General features: G+C 36.6%; 3 protein-coding genes across 7 annotated transcripts; 2 read left to right on the top strand and 1 right to left on the bottom strand.

Moving 5' to 3' along the window:
- Positions 1-1,897: 1,897 nt before the first annotated feature.
- Positions 1,898-17,246, bottom strand: LOC117785494 (protein argonaute-2). Of its 5 annotated transcripts, none has more exons than XM_034623555.1 (8): positions 15,969-17,246; positions 12,203-12,384; positions 9,111-9,188; positions 7,372-8,157; positions 7,062-7,284; positions 3,689-5,296; positions 3,437-3,609; positions 1,898-2,256 (listed from the first exon to the last, which is right to left on the bottom strand). In XM_034623555.1, exons 2-7 carry the CDS (start codon positions 12,324-12,326, stop codon positions 3,471-3,473), a joined length of 2,958 nt encoding a protein of 985 aa, XP_034479446.1. In that variant the 5' UTR covers positions 12,327-12,384; positions 15,969-17,246; the 3' UTR covers positions 1,898-2,256; positions 3,437-3,470. The 5 variants fall into 5 exon arrangements, with proteins under 5 accessions (XP_034479446.1, XP_034479445.1, XP_034479444.1 ...); XM_034623554.1 differs by having other exon boundaries at positions 2,027-3,609; positions 15,969-16,275; positions 17,055-17,246; XM_034623553.1 differs by having other exon boundaries at positions 2,027-3,609.
- On the top strand, positions 11,698-13,075 carry LOC117785504 (39S ribosomal protein L53, mitochondrial). Its single transcript, XM_034623571.1, has 3 exons — positions 11,698-11,931; positions 12,663-12,790; positions 12,856-13,075. The coding sequence occupies exons 1-3, from the start codon at positions 11,786-11,788 to the stop codon at positions 13,047-13,049; spliced, it is 468 nt and encodes a 155-aa protein (XP_034479462.1). The 5' UTR covers positions 11,698-11,785; the 3' UTR covers positions 13,050-13,075.
- On the top strand, positions 12,930-13,298 carry LOC117785506. The gene has a single exon (XM_034623573.1). It carries the CDS (start codon positions 13,067-13,069, stop codon positions 13,247-13,249), a length of 183 nt encoding a protein of 60 aa, XP_034479464.1. The 5' UTR covers positions 12,930-13,066; the 3' UTR covers positions 13,250-13,298.
- Positions 17,247-17,499: the final 253 nt, after the last annotated feature.

The raw sequence follows: 17,499 nt of genomic DNA, 5'->3' as shown, positions 1-17,499 counted from the left end.
CATTTCGCTTAAATAATAATTAATAATTATTCATTTTATTGATTAATTACCCGGCATTTTGGTTTAAATTTTAAAGTAAGGGGCTTGAAATTGATCGTTATCATAATCATATCATATCATATCATATATATGTATGTATGTATGTATGTATATAAGTAATTTGTAAGCTTCTGACGATACTTGATACCATTGATTTTTACGAGAAGTTTCAAGATTTTTGCTAATCCAATTTAAGCTAGGGTTTACTATATATATGTAATTGTTGGTTTTGTTGTTGGAACACTACGACGACAGTGGGCCTGGGTTGTGGATTGTGGATCGTGTGTGTATTGTGGAACTAATTGGAAGAGTAGAGTACACAGTTACGCACACATATACATCTATATATCAATAAGTAAGTATATAATTGCTTGGAATTAGTCCTTTGATTTTGTTTTTCTTTAATTTGTTTTTTTTTTATTGTGGCATAATTTTATTTCCTTTAGGAAGAGTTGTGCAATTGCTGTTCTAGCTTCGATATCATTTCTCGCTCTATGTATTCTGCATATATATGTATGTAGTTCTATATGTATGTATGTATATATATATACTTGTATATTATTGTAGACATCTATATGTTTTGTATGTGTACTTAGACGCTATGTATTTATTTAATTATTATTCATTGAGTTGCAATAAACGGCACATTTATAAGTAATAATTGTTCTGTTATTCAGAATTTATTTAATATTTCACATCGTTTTCGTTTTTTATTTATTTTATTTTAAAGCTCAATTTAATTTCGACACATAGAAGTTGAAGAAGCACTAATTATAGTTGGCTTCAGTTTTCGGAATAGAAAAAAACGTATTATCTATATATCATAATATATATACTCATTATTGGCGGTCTCCAGATTGAGATTGAGCAGAGCAAAAGTATTTCATTCAGTTGGGTTTTTGATATTCAGTTAACTTTTTGCTACTATTAACTCAGTGTCTGCTATATATATATATATATATTTAAGAGATAATGTGCTTCGACATTGAAGAAACCATTAAATGTTGTTGTATGAGTGTGTTTTTTGAAAGTACAATTAATTTTTATTGCGGTTTTATCAGCTTGCTATATAGAATATATATTGATATAATGTATGGGATTATATGGATTTAATATGCCCCATTTTAATTCGTCTTACATCACAAGTTCCAACTGAGGCTTGGCATTTTCTTAATCTTTTTTTTTTTCGTTTTAAACTATTTCGTGTAATGTTTAAAGCTTTAGACTTCAAGTATTATTAGAATTGTCGAAACAGCAATTACAGTTACAATTATACAATACAAGGATACAAGGATACATACATCATGTGTTGAAGAATCCTTAAACTTAAGAGACCCCGCAGATTATTTGCATTGTTTTTGTTTACATTTGCTTAAAATTAGTATGATTTGTATTTGTATTTTTTGCTTTACTTGAAATAAACGTACAAATTTAATCCCTTGTGTTAAAACATATTACTACAAAACAAATTGTTGTAGATATGTTAAAAATTAATAATATTTTGTCATTAATTATTTAAAAAAAAGCAAAGAGTGGTGTCAAGTTTATCAACTAATTTGTAATATTTTTTTTTTGTATCAATTTATATAAAATGTAATATAACTTTATGTATTTTATAATGCTCACATATATGTGTGTATGTGTGTTTTTATGTATGTGTATACGACATGTTTAATTGGCAATTTTGAAAAAAATTTAAAGATTTCAACTAAATTTAAGATGCGCTTAGGGGTGTGTGCTTGTGTGTTTTTTTTATAGGTGTAAGGGATATATATTTATAAGTATGTTTATATATATAAATATATATATAAATAAATGAGCCACTGCAATTGGACTCGATAGCAAACCAGCAATAATGTTAACTTGAACTGTGTCCTTTATAAAGTACATTTGTTATTAATATTATCATTTGATTGGCAATAAAAACAAACAACTAAAACTAAAACTAAACTAATAAAATTTTTGTTGCTCTTCTTGTTATTATTTGTTGGGTAATTGCTGCCTGTTTTAACTAAATAGAATTTAATATAGTTTTCATTTTGTTTATGACCCGTACACCACGTAATATTATTGTTAAGACTTCAATAATTAGAATTAATATTAAAAATTAAGCAACTTAAGCTTGAGCTAATTTAAAGGTACATAAATTAATTGGACATTGGGTTGATATGCCGTGTGTGTGTGTGTGTGTATGTATGTGTTTCTGTGTGTGTGTGTGTGAGTCTACGTGTGTTTGTCTCAAATCATTTACCTTAAACTTAAAAACTAAAACTCACTTTATTGACTTTTGCTTTAACTGAAATCTGTCTGTTCTTGCATTTTTAAATTATATTAACTTTTCTTTTGTTTTTTGTTGTTATTGTTAGTTTATCTCTTGTTCTGCACACAATATATAGTTACAAATAAGTCGCCTAAATATATATATTTATGTATAAATATAACTAGCAATTGTATGACCAAAAGTTTTATCCCTTGTTGAAATTGGAGTTTTATTTCTTAATCTTTCTGGATTTCTTTCACTTATTGTTTGTTTGTTTTGTTTTTGGTAATTCTTTTCAACTTATGTATACTAAAAAGTTTTACAATTCTCTCCTTAAAATTTCTTTTAATAATCTGGACTTTGAGTTGAAGTATTGAAGTTCTTTTTTTTGTTATTAATAATACATGCTAATTATTATTACACTCTTTAATGCTTGTCAAGCTGGTTGTTGTTGTTGTTGTTTGTCATTTTGTTGTTATTTTACCTTATGCATGTTGTTGGTGGTTTTCGTTCACAGTACAGAGAATCAAAGTTGTTCTTGTTGTTGTTATTGTGTGTGTGTGTTTGTGTGTGTATTGCAACGTCAGCAACATGTTTCAATTGTTTTTCTTTCGTTTTTTTTTGATATACTAAAAACCTTTGGTTATATGCAATTCTTGTCTTCATTTTTTGTGTTTTTTTTTCTTCTATTCTTTTAAGTTTGTGTAAAAATATAATTTATTCTATTACAAAAAGTTTCATCGTAAATGTGTGTTGCAGTTGTTGTTGTTGTTTGTTTTTTTGTTTGACTTTCGTTTTGTTCCCTTTAGTAATATTTTTATTTGTTTCACTACGCTTTTTTGAGAATTTCTTTTTCACTTGTGCTTTAGCATTCGATTCCCCTTTTATATTCAGCTGTGGGTGTGGGTGTGTGTGTGTATGTGTGTGTGTTTTTACTGGCATTCCGTCTTGCTCTTCTTCATCTGCATTTCTTACTACCTTTAACTTAAACACTACATTGTTTAAACTTAATCTCTAATGCTTTCGGCTTGGCTTTTTTCGTGTTTCTTTTTGTTTTGTAATTTGTTGTTGTTTTTTTGCTGCTTATTCGAATTCATTTTCGAAATTTAATTGTTGTTGTTGTTGCTGTGTTTTGTGTGTTGTTTTTGGTGACGCTTTTGTTTTATACTTTTTAGGCAAAGTACATGACCTTTTTGGTGTCGGCATGAACCGTTATGGCCCTGGCCATGGCTCCTGGCGTGCGATCCTCGGATGAGCCGCTCTGATGCGATCCTTCGCCGGAATCATGCTCCTTCTCAACCAAATGATATCTGTTGAAACACAAAGATCACAGTTAATATAATTTCATCTTTAAGTTTACAATTACAAATAAATCTCGACTAATCCTACCTGGCACGGAAGGCAACCAAATGGGCATAATAAGCTGGCGCTGGTATGCTGACAGAGCGGGTGCATCGCACGTAGGTGTGGCACAGTTGATAGGTGAGGCATTGCAGCTCATCGGAATCAAAGTGATTGTCATCCCAGAGGACATGGTAATGCGAGGGACGACTGGTGCCCTGAATACCCTGATGGCTGCACAGATAGAAATCAAATTCCGTGGGATGGGTGATGCCAACGTCCACGGTGGTGCCGGCGGGAATGTTACCCGATTTGCCACTCTGCTCCTTCTTCTCCGCACAGAAGAGCCGTGTGTGATGTCGCTTCTGCACCACAATGAATGTAATACCCGGCCTGTATTCTGGCTCCAATTTGATGCATGCCTCACGTATGGCGGTCAACTCGTGTTGCAGCACATGGGGAAATTGTCCCTCGGAGACGCCATCACGATAGAGAATGATACGGTGCGGCTTGTAACCGCCGGTGGATTTGTAGAACATAATGAGCAACTCACGCACCATGCTGCTCAGCTCCTGGATGATCTCCTGGCGATGCTGCTGGACACGCACGGTGGCCGCATAGCGTGATGGATGCGCATCCATTGAGCCAACAACAGCAGCTATCGATGGTTTCTTGTTGTCGCCAGCGGGCGGATGGGTTACATCGGCGCCCAAAAAGATGACGGGCTCATTGAAGACCTTTGGCCGTATCGATGGCACCAATATGGAGTTAATGCCGCCCAGTTTCACATTGATCTTGAGACAGAGATTGGAGAGTGTCTGTGGCGAGGTCTTGTTCACATTCTTGGCCTGCACACACTGCGTGGCCATGCCCAGCACCGTGTCGCCCACACGTTTAACCTCCGCATAAACTGGCGTCTTGCCCGGCAGCACGACCACAACCAATTGCAGTCCCGGGAACGTAATCTTTAGATACCGGAACATTGGCTCCACCTGATCCGGACCGGTGGCATATTTGCAGAAACAGGGCTGACCGATTATCGGCATCCCAGCATCGTTGGAGATCTTTTGCAGCTGCTGTGTGAAATTACGCAACGCGTCCTCGCGCACTGTGCGCTGTGGGGCAAAACAGGCGATGGCCCAGATCCGGATCTCCACGCCGGTGAAGAACTGCTTGCCACGCATATCCCAGACACCCTGATTGGGCGACGCCAGACTGACCTTGTTTTGTGGCGGGAACAGCTGTTGTCCGGCAATGCCCGAGACGCGTCCCCCATACTGAAGCTTTGGCGGTGGCAACACTCGACCGCGCACCTCCATCATGGAATTGGAGATGGTTAAACCAAACTCCTGCACATATGAATCGTTATTGAAGTCGGCACGCTTCACCAGATTGTTGATCTCACGTTCGCGATCTGGCGCCGAGCGTGCGGTGGCCTTGATCATGGTCGAGGTCTGCATATCGGTGAGCTTCTTGATGCAACGCTGTCCGGCCACAATGTTGCACACCTCTAGCGGCAAATATGTGTGCTTGTGCTCCTGACCCACCTGCAGACATGGCAGATGTGGATAACGCAGCTTCATGCGATACTTATCCAAAAAGTACTTGGCTACGGTGCATTCCACGGTCTGGCCATTCTCCAACTGCAGCGGGAAGCTGAAAGATACAAAATTATTTAAACAAAGTTATTAGCAAAAATTAAAATAATAAATAAAAATAAAAAGTTTATCAAATTTAAATGCAGAATGAATTTAGATGCCAAACCATGATCAAAATGACATTCCGCTTTAAAATCGGTTAATTTTTGATGAAGTTATGAGGCATCAAAGTTTTTGAAAAAATGTCAAGGGGTAAGTATGGAAAATTGGATGATTGATGGCTTAGAATCGAAAAAATATCAAATTTTCTAGAAGATAAAAATTTAAATGCAGAATGAATTAAGAGGCCAAATAATGATCAAAATGCCATTCCGCTTGAAAATCGGTTAATTTTTGATGAAGTTATGTGGGATCAAAATTTTTGAAAAAACGTCAAGGGGTATGTATGGCAAATTGGGTTATGGATGGCTTATAATGGAAAAAATATCAAATTTTCTAGATGATAAAAATTTAAATGCAGAAAGAATTTAGAGGCTAAATAATGATCAAAATGACTTTCCGCTTGAAAATCGGTTAATTTTTGATGAAGTTGTGAGAGATCAAAGTTTTTGAAAAAATGTCAAGGGGTATGTATGGAAAATTGGATGATAGATGACTTAGAATCGAAAAAATATCAAATTTTCTAGATGACAAAAATTTAAATGCAGAATGAATTTAGAGGACAAATAATGATCAAAATGACATTCCGCTTGAAAATCGGTTAATTTTTGATTAAGTAATGCAGGATCAAAATTTTGGAAAAAATGTCAAGGGGTATGTATGGAAAATTGGATGATAGATGGCTTAGAATCGAAAAAATATCAAATTTTCTAGATGATAAAAATTTAAATGCAGAATGAATTAAGAGGCCAAATAATGATCAAAATGACATTCCGCTTGAAAATCGGTTAATTTTTGATGAAGTTATGCAGGATCAAAATTTTGGAAAAAATGTCAAGGGGTATGTATGGAAAATTGGATGATAGATGGCTTAGAATCGAAAAAATATCAAATTTTCTAGATGAAAAAAATTTAAATGCAGAATCAATTTAGAGGACAAATAATGATCAAAATGACATTCCGCTTGAAAATCGGTTAATTTTTGATTAAGTAATGCAGGATCAAAATTTTGGAAAAAAATGTCAAGGTATGTATGGAAAATTGGATGATAGATGGCTTAGAATCGAAAAAAATATCAAATTTTCTAGATGATAAAATTTAAATGCAGAATGAATTAAGAGGCCAAATAATGATCAAAATGACATTCCGCTTGAAAATCGGTTAATTTTTGATGAAGTTATGCAGGATCAAAATTTTGGAAAAAATGTCAAGGGGTATGTATGGAAAATTGGATGATAGATGGCTTAGAATCGAAAAAATATCAAATTTTCTAGATGATAAAAATTTAAATGCAGAATGAATTAAGAGGCCAAATAATGATCAAAATGACATTCCGCTTGAAAATCGGTTAATTTTTGATTAAGTAATGCAGGATCAAAATTTTGGAAAAAATGTCAAGGGGTATGTATGGAAAATTGGATGATAGATGGCTTAGAATCGAAAAAATATCAAATTTTCTAGATGATAAAAATTTTAATGCAGAATAAATTAAGAGGCCAAATAATTATCAAAATGACATTCCGCTTGAAAATCGGTTGAGTTTTGACAATGTTATGTCAGTTTGAAGTTGGTCAGACTTTTGATCTAGCAACAATGCAAGTTTAGGGTTCGTATTCATTACATTTACTGTGTAATATATAATAATATTTTCTTTGATGACTTACGATTGCATTTGAGCAGGACGACGTGTTACATTGCAAACACGATATTTGCGACGCATTTGGCCGCAGTGTGTGATCTCGATCTTGAGCCCCTTGATCTCCTTGGTGAACTTGACGCGTTGGGAGTCGGTGAGCGGTTTACGCTGCTCGTTAATGTCGCGTATGTCCAGCACCTCGCACATAAAGTCAATGACAGGCTGTGCCTTGTAGAAAGCGGTGGCCGAAACTGCAATTCAACGATAACGAGATACATTATTATAAGTTGGTGTGCAATAGGTGTGTGGCACGAGTGGCACGTGTGGCAAGTGCTTACCGTCAATGTTGAGCATCATCTTCCATTGCGAGGGCCTTACACTCTGATGGAAACCGAACCAAACCTCACGACCGCCACCCAATGGATGATAATAGCCATCGGGTGAGCTGAAGAAACTGCGTCCAACCGGCGTGTATGTCATGCTGGGCAAATGGCGCATAACCACATCAAGGGCCAGTATGGCATCATAGGGTATTTGACGTGTCCGACCCTCCAGTGCCTCCTCCAGATTGAAGAGCGACACTTGCGCCTGCCATTTGATCGTCACACGAAAGATGCGATCCTTACCCTCCCCGGGCAATGTCACCTCCAGCTCCAGACGCTCGTTGCCAATGGGCAGCGGATCGCGAGTGTATAAATTGTTGCGACCATCGAATACGGGCTTGAGCACTCCAAAGATCTTGCTATAGGCATGCACCATTGTCTCGATAATCTCGCGATTCACCTTGCGTGGACATTTATCCGGCTGTATGTTAATATCGTAATGATGCACAAATCCTCGCGGCATCGTCACTTGAAAGTGATTCGCCCGCAGCACAATCGGTCTGCCTTCCCGGCCCAGATTCGGTCGTCGTGGACACGTAAACACCGGCATATCCGGTTGAGTGGTGGGCGATGCAGCGGCAATTGCCGCCGACACGCTGCCGGTGGAGCCCAGAGCAGAGGCAACCTGTGCCGCAGCTGCAGCAGCAGCGCCACCAACTGTGGCACCGCCGGCAGCCACATTCTGAGCACTGGGGCTGGTGACAGCGGTGGGATTTACCGAAGAACCGGGCGCTGGTGGTGCTGCAAGTGGTGGTCAAAGAACAATTAGTCTACAAAATAATGGCAAACGAAGAATTCGATTTTGCAAAATAAAATCCAGAAAGAAAATTTATCATTGGCACGCCAAAGATTTAATAACCTTGCAGAGTTCTTTATTCAATTTTCCTATGGTATTATTTTTTATTATTTAATAGTTCGACTTTAACTAAATTATGTCAGCAAAACAATTCTATATACTTTATTGATTGTAGAACTATGGTTTCTTGGTAAAAACATCGTAGAATTGACCGTAGACTACGAATATGGGTTACCATTTTTAAATTTTTTTGGTCCATACAAATCGATGCACTCTAATATATATACTTTATATTTTGAATACTTTGTCATCTGAAATGAGATCTCCTTTAATCCGTTACATATTTGTAAAATCCTCTGCAAAGTTTTAATAAAAACAAATTAACGACTATTCGACGCAATAGCTAATTTATAAATAAACTAATTGAGAACGTGGCATGCAAATTGTTGTTGCACTACATGAAACAAAAGAGTATACAACTATAACGGTACTTGGAGCGCTCAAAAAACATATAACAATAGGGCGCTTTACATAGTTTTTAATTAAATTTAGTGTAGAGTTTTAGTTTTTAAACTGTGCACGGATTACATTCCACAAAACAACATAAAATAAATCAAAAAGGGCAAACAAACATTACATGAAACAAAAAATATATTGTTAGTAAAAATTTTGCACATTACTATGAAAATTAGTGTGTAGACTTTTGGGTTAGTAGTGTAGACTTTTTGGTTTTATTGTGGGTTAGATTTTGGTTTTTGTTTTTTTTTTTTGTCTCAAACATCAAAATAAAGAACATAAACAACAGTTTTTAGCTTTTCAAAATCAATTTTAGAATGTAATTTTGGTTTTTTTAGTAGTTTTTTTTTTAGTAATTTGGTTTTGTTGGAGAGAAATTTACATGTGAGCGTGTCGAAGCTAGTCTGCGCCTGAGAGGGGCTCTGAGGCCGCGTGGGCGAGGGAGTGGTCCACTGTGACTCTATAAAAAGAAAATTTAATCAAAATCAAAATAGTCAAAAATAAACAAAAGAAAATTAAAATAATATATGTATGTAAATCAAAACAAACAGAAAACATAAACAAATCAAATGGCCAATCATGTTTGATAAATCAAAAATAAATATATGAATGAAATGAAATGAATAATAAAAAGAGAAGGCGTTAAAAAAAAATGTTGAATATTTATAGAGTGCGATTAATATAGTTTAGTTACAACTTCTTCCAACATATTCTTTCTCCATATAATCTTTATTATTAATATAATAATCAATATAAATCTGCCACAAGGGTGTGTGTGTGTGTGTGTATGAGTGAGAAGTTGTGGGTTCTACGTTAAAGTGAGATGATCTCAATAGTTTCATTGCTATCAACTAACAATATTGTGTCATCTCTATTGAAAACAATGCGATACGCAAAAAGCTACAACAACAAAAATGCGACGCAATTTGAATGATGGTTTTGAAGTCAGCTTTGCAGGAGCTAACGCATGAAATTCCCCAGTTTCTCCCCTCTAAAGCTCAACTATTGCGATGCGGTCGTTGACCCAAATTTGCGCACATGTTTGTCTTTTTCAATCGCTCTCTTTTGCTCACTTGCTCTCAATTAAAGCGCCACCTATAAGTCTACAGTCTAGTGTAATCTTCTGCTTCTTATTCTGTTAGGCTTTGCATTGTCTTATTGGGAGCTTTGAGCACATTGCACTTTACAGTTGCACTCAATTGTCTGAGTGCCTCGCCCTCGGCCATTTTACGCATTCATTCATTTCTCATTTAACGATTTGAAGAATTGTGTTTGCAAAGACAGACGACGACGTCAGGGCGAGTGACGTTGGATGAGTGTGTTTGTATTTGCAAAAGTAGAACACCAATAACAGTGGGTGGGGTTTGGGGGGTTCTGTATGTAACATGTGGCAGATTTGTAGTCTGGTTTGTTGTTGTATTGCAATCGCCACTTACGTTGTCCAACTGGATACATTTTGCACTAGTATTTGTTTAAGAAATGTAAGAGTGTGTATACAAAGGTATTCTGTGTAGTTTAGTCTGTATGTTTTTGTTGTAGTTGCTCTTCTTTAAATGTAATTGATTGTTCTTGTAGTTGTTGGTTTTTGTTGCTTTTCGTTCCTACTAATTATTATACTTTTTGTTTTTTGTTGTTTTTTTGTTTTTTTTGATTTCAGCCTTTTGCTTATCACACTTTAAAGTAGTTTTATTCGTTTGGTTGATTTTCGCATTTATATAAATTTATTTGGAATTTTCGCACAAGGACCACGCGTTTACAAATGCGTTGATTTTAATGACGAGAGTCTCATTTATTATATTTTTCTATTATAATAATATTATTATAATTCTTATTGTTGTTATTATTTTTATTTATTTAGTATTGGAAAAGAACACAAATGTAGGCACAGCTTTCGTTATATGTATGTATGTTTGTATGTACATCTACATATGCATTTACATATACATATGTATGTATATCCCTCTATGATCTTAAATAATTTATTTTGTTGTGTTTTTGTAATACAACTTTTTATGCTGCTCTATCTGGATTTCTCTGTGTTCTGAATACGTGTGGGTGTTTGTGTATATATATGTGAAAATTTCTGATGTGCTGGGTGCTCCGCTGGACAAACGACGACGGCGACGGTGGCGCTTCTACAGCAAGAAAATGCTTTTGTATGCGTTTTAGATTGGGCAGCAAAAATGTGTGCACGTATATATTTGGATTTTTTCGAGACGTCGTTTTTTGTGCACCCGAACACTATGCGCTGCCGAAACTATACACAGACGTTAGCCAGACTATTGAATTTTGCTTTTTGACAACTTTTGTTAGCTTTTCACGTCGCGCATTATGCAAAAAATGCAATTTTCTTTAGTTTTTCACACTTGGACGTCCCGCAGCAAACACAAAATTTTTACTCGCGACGTGTGTGAGTGAGACGCATAGTGTATGCTAACCACACTTAAATGAGGGCAAAGCACTTTGACTGGGGGTTGGTGCGTATGAGAGTGATGGCAATATGCAGCTGCCTCGCGACGTGTTTTAGTGGCGCATTATGTGCATTTCAATTAATCTTTCAAACTGAAATTATTTATTAATGATTCCTAATTTCATTAAATAGAATTCAGGCGTATTTATTTCATAAATAAATTGGCTTTTAGCTCTTATGTTAACCCAATTTGGTTCTGTTAAACTCAAAATGGCAGCATTAGTGCTGCCAATTTTATTTACAGTGTTGAATAATTTTATTGCTAAGGTCTGGGATTGCTTGAAAGCGTTTATACAGCTGGCAGCGCTGTAGCAAAAATTTCCACAATTCTAGCTTTAAAATTAAAAAAAAAATGACCAAAAAGGTCATTCTTGAAAAAGGAAAAATATGCAAAATGATTTAGATTAGATTTCTAGGTCTAGCAATGCTAAAATAAATGGCAACTTTATTTTTGTCAGGTGGCAACGTCTTTCAAGACACAGCAGTGTGTTTTTTTTTATCGGCAACGCTGTTCGAGTGTTGTTATAAAACCAAAATTGCAAATTGTTTTAAAGAATTGTCAATTAATTTAATTATCAGCATTTAAAATGTCGGTGCCATTTAGCGGCACACTTCGCCGTTCGGGCGGCATTGTATCGGCCATTGGAAAACAGCTAAAGAACGTTAATCTGAAAGGTGTCAAACGCATCACAGTGCAGTTTGATCCGTTTGCGGAAAATGTAAAATCCACACGGTGAGTGTGAGTGGAAGTGGAAAGGGGGGAGGGAGATGGGCAATAGGGTTGGAAAAGCGCTTTTCCCAGCACCCAGTTTATCGATTATGAAACATGCGCAGTGGAACGCATATGGTATAAAGATTTTCACGAAACAATAAAGTACGTGGTCGAAAAATGTATTAAAAGAAAATAAAGTGAAAAATATAATTGTGATGATGTGCAGTAAAAATAAAATAATTACTTAAGTAAATGTTACCCACTGAGGCGAAGTAAATGGAGTTACACTTACCAAATGCCTTGCCAATGATGCCAACGGAGTTCAGCTGCAGCGCAGTTCCCAAATCGGGCTGAAATGTCAACGGCAGCGTATGGAGCTGAGCTGGTCCGCCCGCCAGCTCCCGCTCCGTTGACATTTTAGTCGGTGTCGGCGTCAGCTTGAGGCGTTTCTTCTATAGCCACTGACAGAGACAGCTGCAATAGGAGAATATTGTTACTGACTGATACCAAATCCTCATGTTAAACTAGACTAAACTGTTAAAGCCCTAGTAGCTATGACTGCATCTCCTGTAGCTTTAGTTTTTAACTATAAGCATACAGCTATATAAATAAAAAAGAGAATATTATAATCAGGAACATTTACTGATATAAGTTTTAAAATCAAAAGTGCAATCTACCAATTATTTTAAAATTTTAATTTAAAAGTTTCCTTTCTAAAACTCATTGAAATTAATTTCTTCTTCTATTCACAGCGAATTTCTTTTTCTGCTCTCCACGCCCAAGGTTTCCCTATCAAATCCCAAGTGCGTTGTCAAACCGGAAGTTGTTTGCGATCGATCGCCAGCGTTTATAAAATTTTCCCTTATCGATTCAGCGCAAGGTATAAAAATTGATTTAATAACAATTCACAATGAACAATATTTGATTCCACTTTTCTTTCCACAGAGCAAGCCAAAGTCAAGGAGATTCGCTTCAATAGTGAGAATCTAAATACCCTGGAACTACTGCAGCTGTGCAATCAACACGTGTCCACATTAGCCCCACCTGAGGAAATCACCAATAAGGTGCTAACCAAGGCCGAGAAACAGAAACTGGGTGGCGGTGCTGCTGGTGGCAAGAAGGCGATCAAAAAGAAGTAATTCCATACCCCGCAAAGATGGTGAAGAAACACAAGGGCACTTTGGCAGTGATTGATCAGATTTACCAGGATATACCCGCTTTCACCGATATCTTTACGGAGGAGAGCTTCTACACGTTTGCCTTTTGTTTTGTTTGTGCCACAATTCTTGTGGCATTTATACTTTCGCGATTTATTACCATCAAACCAGTTGATTTCTAAGCCAAATCCACAAAAATTAAAACTTAAGCCTTAAATATGTAAAAACACACCACTGAACTGTCTTCTCTCTGCACAACTGCATCAAAGGGCAGGCACACAGCACCGGGTCTCCAATCGGATCGTTGAGCCTGTGGCCAAAACCAGTTTTGGGTACATGTTTACAAAAGCATACCCTTGCAACGGGTATTATAAATTTGTCAAGAATTGTGTATTCGGATCTGATTTTGTCTTTTACATCCCGACAAAATTTGGTTTAAATCAGTACCGGAACTGAAACCGTAACTAAAATTAACTCTCTTTTACAGTACGGTACGGTTGTGGTAAAGTTGCTAGGTCAAAGAGTTGACAAACTTCCAATTGTCATAACTTGATGAAAACTGACTCGATTTTCAATCGGAGTAGCATTTTGATTATGATTCGGTCTCATTATTGATACTGCATTCAAGTTTTCTTCATATAGAAAATTTTTTTATTTTTCGAATATCGATACCATGGATGGTAAGGGTCCCCCCTTAGAAATTTTAAAAATTAAAAATTTTAAATCTCAAGCTTTTACTTTTAATCAACTCCTTATATCGTAATTAGTATAAAAAGACACTTTAAACTTGATTCTGAGGCCTTTTATTTTCTTGTAAAAAATCATGTCAAAATTAAGAAATATTTTGACTTGTAAAGTCGATAGATCAAAGGCTTGAGCAACTTTGAACTGTCATAACTCTGGCAAAACTGTAACGATAAACATAGTTTGGCATCTAAATTTATTCTATATTCAAATTTTATTAAATTCTTATGAATAATTAATTAATTCTACTATATGATATAGTAAATCAGTCATTAATTTAATACATTGGCCAGAGTATCAAATCTTCGACGTGCTGAAGAAAAGAGTCATTCTTGTTTTTTCTTTTTGCTGCTTTCGCAAACCGGAAAATCATCTGCTGCTGTCAGCCGAAAAAAGCTGTGTCAGTGGTTGTTGGGGTGGAGAAGAAGGAGGAAGAGGAGAAGGAGAAGAAAAAACAGGGCAGGGTCTTATAATTGCATTGACTGCGCTACACAATCCAAAAGTAACTGGAATCGAAAATAATTGGGCACCTTTAAGCAGGAAAAGCTGGTCACACTGTATGCAATGTGTGCAACAATTGCGACACACGATAAATAGAGCAAAGACCAAGAAGAAGACGCAACAGTGAAGAAACACACAATTTTCACTTTCATTTTGTGATTGCCTTTTCTTTTTCCACAACACACACACATATGTCAACAGAGAAAGAGAGATACATAGATAGAGATAGTAGTGTACTTGATGAAAATTCATTCACCCACCGCCCACCGAAAATGCAGTCAACATTCGCGTATGCAAAGCTAAAGCTTCCAGTTAAACTTTTAAAATGGCGGGCAAATGTGTATGTGTGTGTGTGAGGTTGTGTGTGTCAACGACTGCAATAACAGTGCATATCGATTGATATTTCTCTGAAATGGCTGCAAATAAAAACAACAAACTGTTGAGATGCAGTCTGCAAATTGGGGAAAGCAGCAGCTTAAAGCTATTTCAGCACCCTCAATTTTAAACGGATATATAACGGATACTTGCACATACATACAAACATATGTATCTATTTATTGAACGATAGTTGTGTCGTCATTCAAGTTCAATGTCAATCTAGAAGCAGAAAGCTCCCCATTTCGTTATATTAATGCTTCAGGGTTTTTAGACCCCGTACTTGATAACCATAAAGGGTCTAACAAGTTTATATCAAAAAGAAGACACCATAGAGTATAGATATTCTTAATCAGCATCAATAACATAGTCTTTATAATTTAAGAGACGCTTTAATCGTTTAAAATCTAATCGAGTTCTTGCATTAGTTTATATACATTATTTGGTAACCAAGAAATTGGCTCCGGGTTTCTAACAGTCGAGCACACTTGACTTTAGCATTCTTATTTGTTTTCTCAAAATTTGTGGGCTTAGCTTAAGCCATGTCGGCCATATTGGAAGTTGTTCCCACTCATATTTCCAATTGGATTGCTCTGTTTGCATAATCGGACGAAATAGCAACAAACTTGTGTGTGGATGGACAGTGAAAGTGTCCTTTGGACATTTAAAAACAAGACAGAGGGAGAGAGAGGCGCACTTCTTGCCAAATGTCCTTCAATCCATTTTATTGGAATATCAAATACACACACACACATGACACAGACCTATGCACAATAATGCACTTGCACATGCCTTTGCGGTAGCTGAATAAATAAAGAATAATAAAAAAAGGAAGAAAATTGCCTGTGTGACCTTTCTACCAAAACATAAACAGAAGCTCTCTTACATAGCAGCAGCAGCAATAGAAACTATACAGTTGTCCTGCTCACACGCAGCTCGCTCTTGAAATTGCTATAGCATATGCTCAGGCGCCATTACAGCATAATGTGTGTGTGTGTGTATTGTACGTACATGCATGTGTGCATGCAGCTTTGTTATGGCTCCAACTTCCTTGAGAAAGTTTTAGCTAAAATGGCGCGCGAGTGCCAGGCGCGTGGGCGTGCAGAAATTTCTGCAGCTGTTCTGGAATATGCAGTCAAAATCGAGCTGTGCAATAGATGCCATCTCCCTCCCTCCCCCGCTCTTATTAAACTGACCAGCCACACACACATACGTACATACATGCATATATTTGCACACACACGTATACAATGTTAGTTGGCAGCTTGAATGTTTGCTCACCTTATCGCACAATTGCAGCTGATGCGGCGCTTTATATGGATTTACCTATCAGCGACAAGTCGTTCGCTCTTTTTTTGAATTATTTTGTATTGCTGATAGTGTTTTTCTTCGATTTGGATTTGTTGTAGTTAAATTAGTTGGTTGAATTCTTAATTCATATTTGTCACACATTAAAAGAGTTTCAAATTATTCCGCTCGATTGGATTTTTTTCTTCACTTAAAGCCCGTGGCGGTTTTATTTAATAATTCCTTTTGCTTTCTTTCAGTTTTGAATTGTCGATTATTATTATTATTGATGTTGTTGCTGCTGTATCAGACACATGAACATTTTTAACGCGATAATTTTCAAGCTTATTGCTGCAAATTGTTGCCATTGCCGCAACGCAATTTCTTTTGCTTTTTGCTGCTGATGTTGTTGTTGGTGTTGCCAGATCGTTACCGGGATAAAGTAACTTTTGCTCTCTGCCATTTGCTATCTCTCTCTTTTACTCTGTCGCTCATCAGACACACGCACACGCACACTATTACATTCGAGCAACAAACTTGCGAATTTCTTTTTACTTATTTTTGTTTATTTGTCTTAACAACAATTTTTGCAGCGGCTGACTTTTTTCATACACTTTTTGCAAGCTTATATGTGAGTGTGTATGTGTTTGTGTGAGTGCGAGTGAGTCAAAGATTTGGTGTGCGAGACGACAACAACGACAACGACGTTTGCTCGTTCATGCTCACCAATACCATCACAGCTGGCTGGCCGCTCTGCCGCTACAGTTAATTGTTGTTATTTCTTTCATTTTTTCGTGTATATATTTGTTATTGCCGCGTCGCGCTAACTTTTATGCCATACAGTTGAGGAAAAGCTTTTCTCAACATTGCGGCGCGCAGTCATGCATTGAAAAAAATAAAAACCAGCAACGGACGACAGTAACAGTAAACACACTTACTTATATACATACATATGTACATATATGTACGCATGTATGTATAGATGTGGTGTGTGTATGTACTGGCAGCAGCTTGCTGCAAAATGAAAGCACCAGCAACAACAACAACAACAACAGCAACCCATACAAAACATAAACTTACGACGCAAAACAGCAACAGAAATTTTTAGTTATTTTGTACCCCCAAACCCCAAAAAGACAAAACACACTTATATTAAGAACGCGTTTAGCTCTGCTATATAGCAATTAATATTTGTGATATTTAAGAGATCAAAATTCGAAATCAAAATCAAGCGAAATAGCGAACGCGCGGTTTGCCCGTTTGAAGTTGAATGTGTAAATACACACATGTATCTGCTCCAAAGTATTCGCAAACCATGCACTCTTGTTTGTGTTTGTGTGTATCTGTGTGTGATTCGCGAGAGCGGCGACGGCGCGTGAGCGCAAGTGAGTGAGAGAGAGTGAGTGGGACCAAAACAGTGCGTGCCATCTGTATGCGTATCAGTGTTGCCAGAACAGCTTTTTTCTTGCTTTTAAAGTCCGCAGCAAAAATTGAGGATTGTTTTAAAAATGCTCATTTTACTCTT

The sequence above is a fragment of the Drosophila innubila genome (genome assembly GCF_004354385.1).
Source record: "Drosophila innubila isolate TH190305 chromosome 2R unlocalized genomic scaffold, UK_Dinn_1.0 1_C_2R, whole genome shotgun sequence".
NCBI classification, from domain to species: Eukaryota; Metazoa; Arthropoda; class Insecta; order Diptera; family Drosophilidae; genus Drosophila; species Drosophila innubila.
This window is presented reverse-complemented; position numbering and strand designations above follow the sequence as displayed.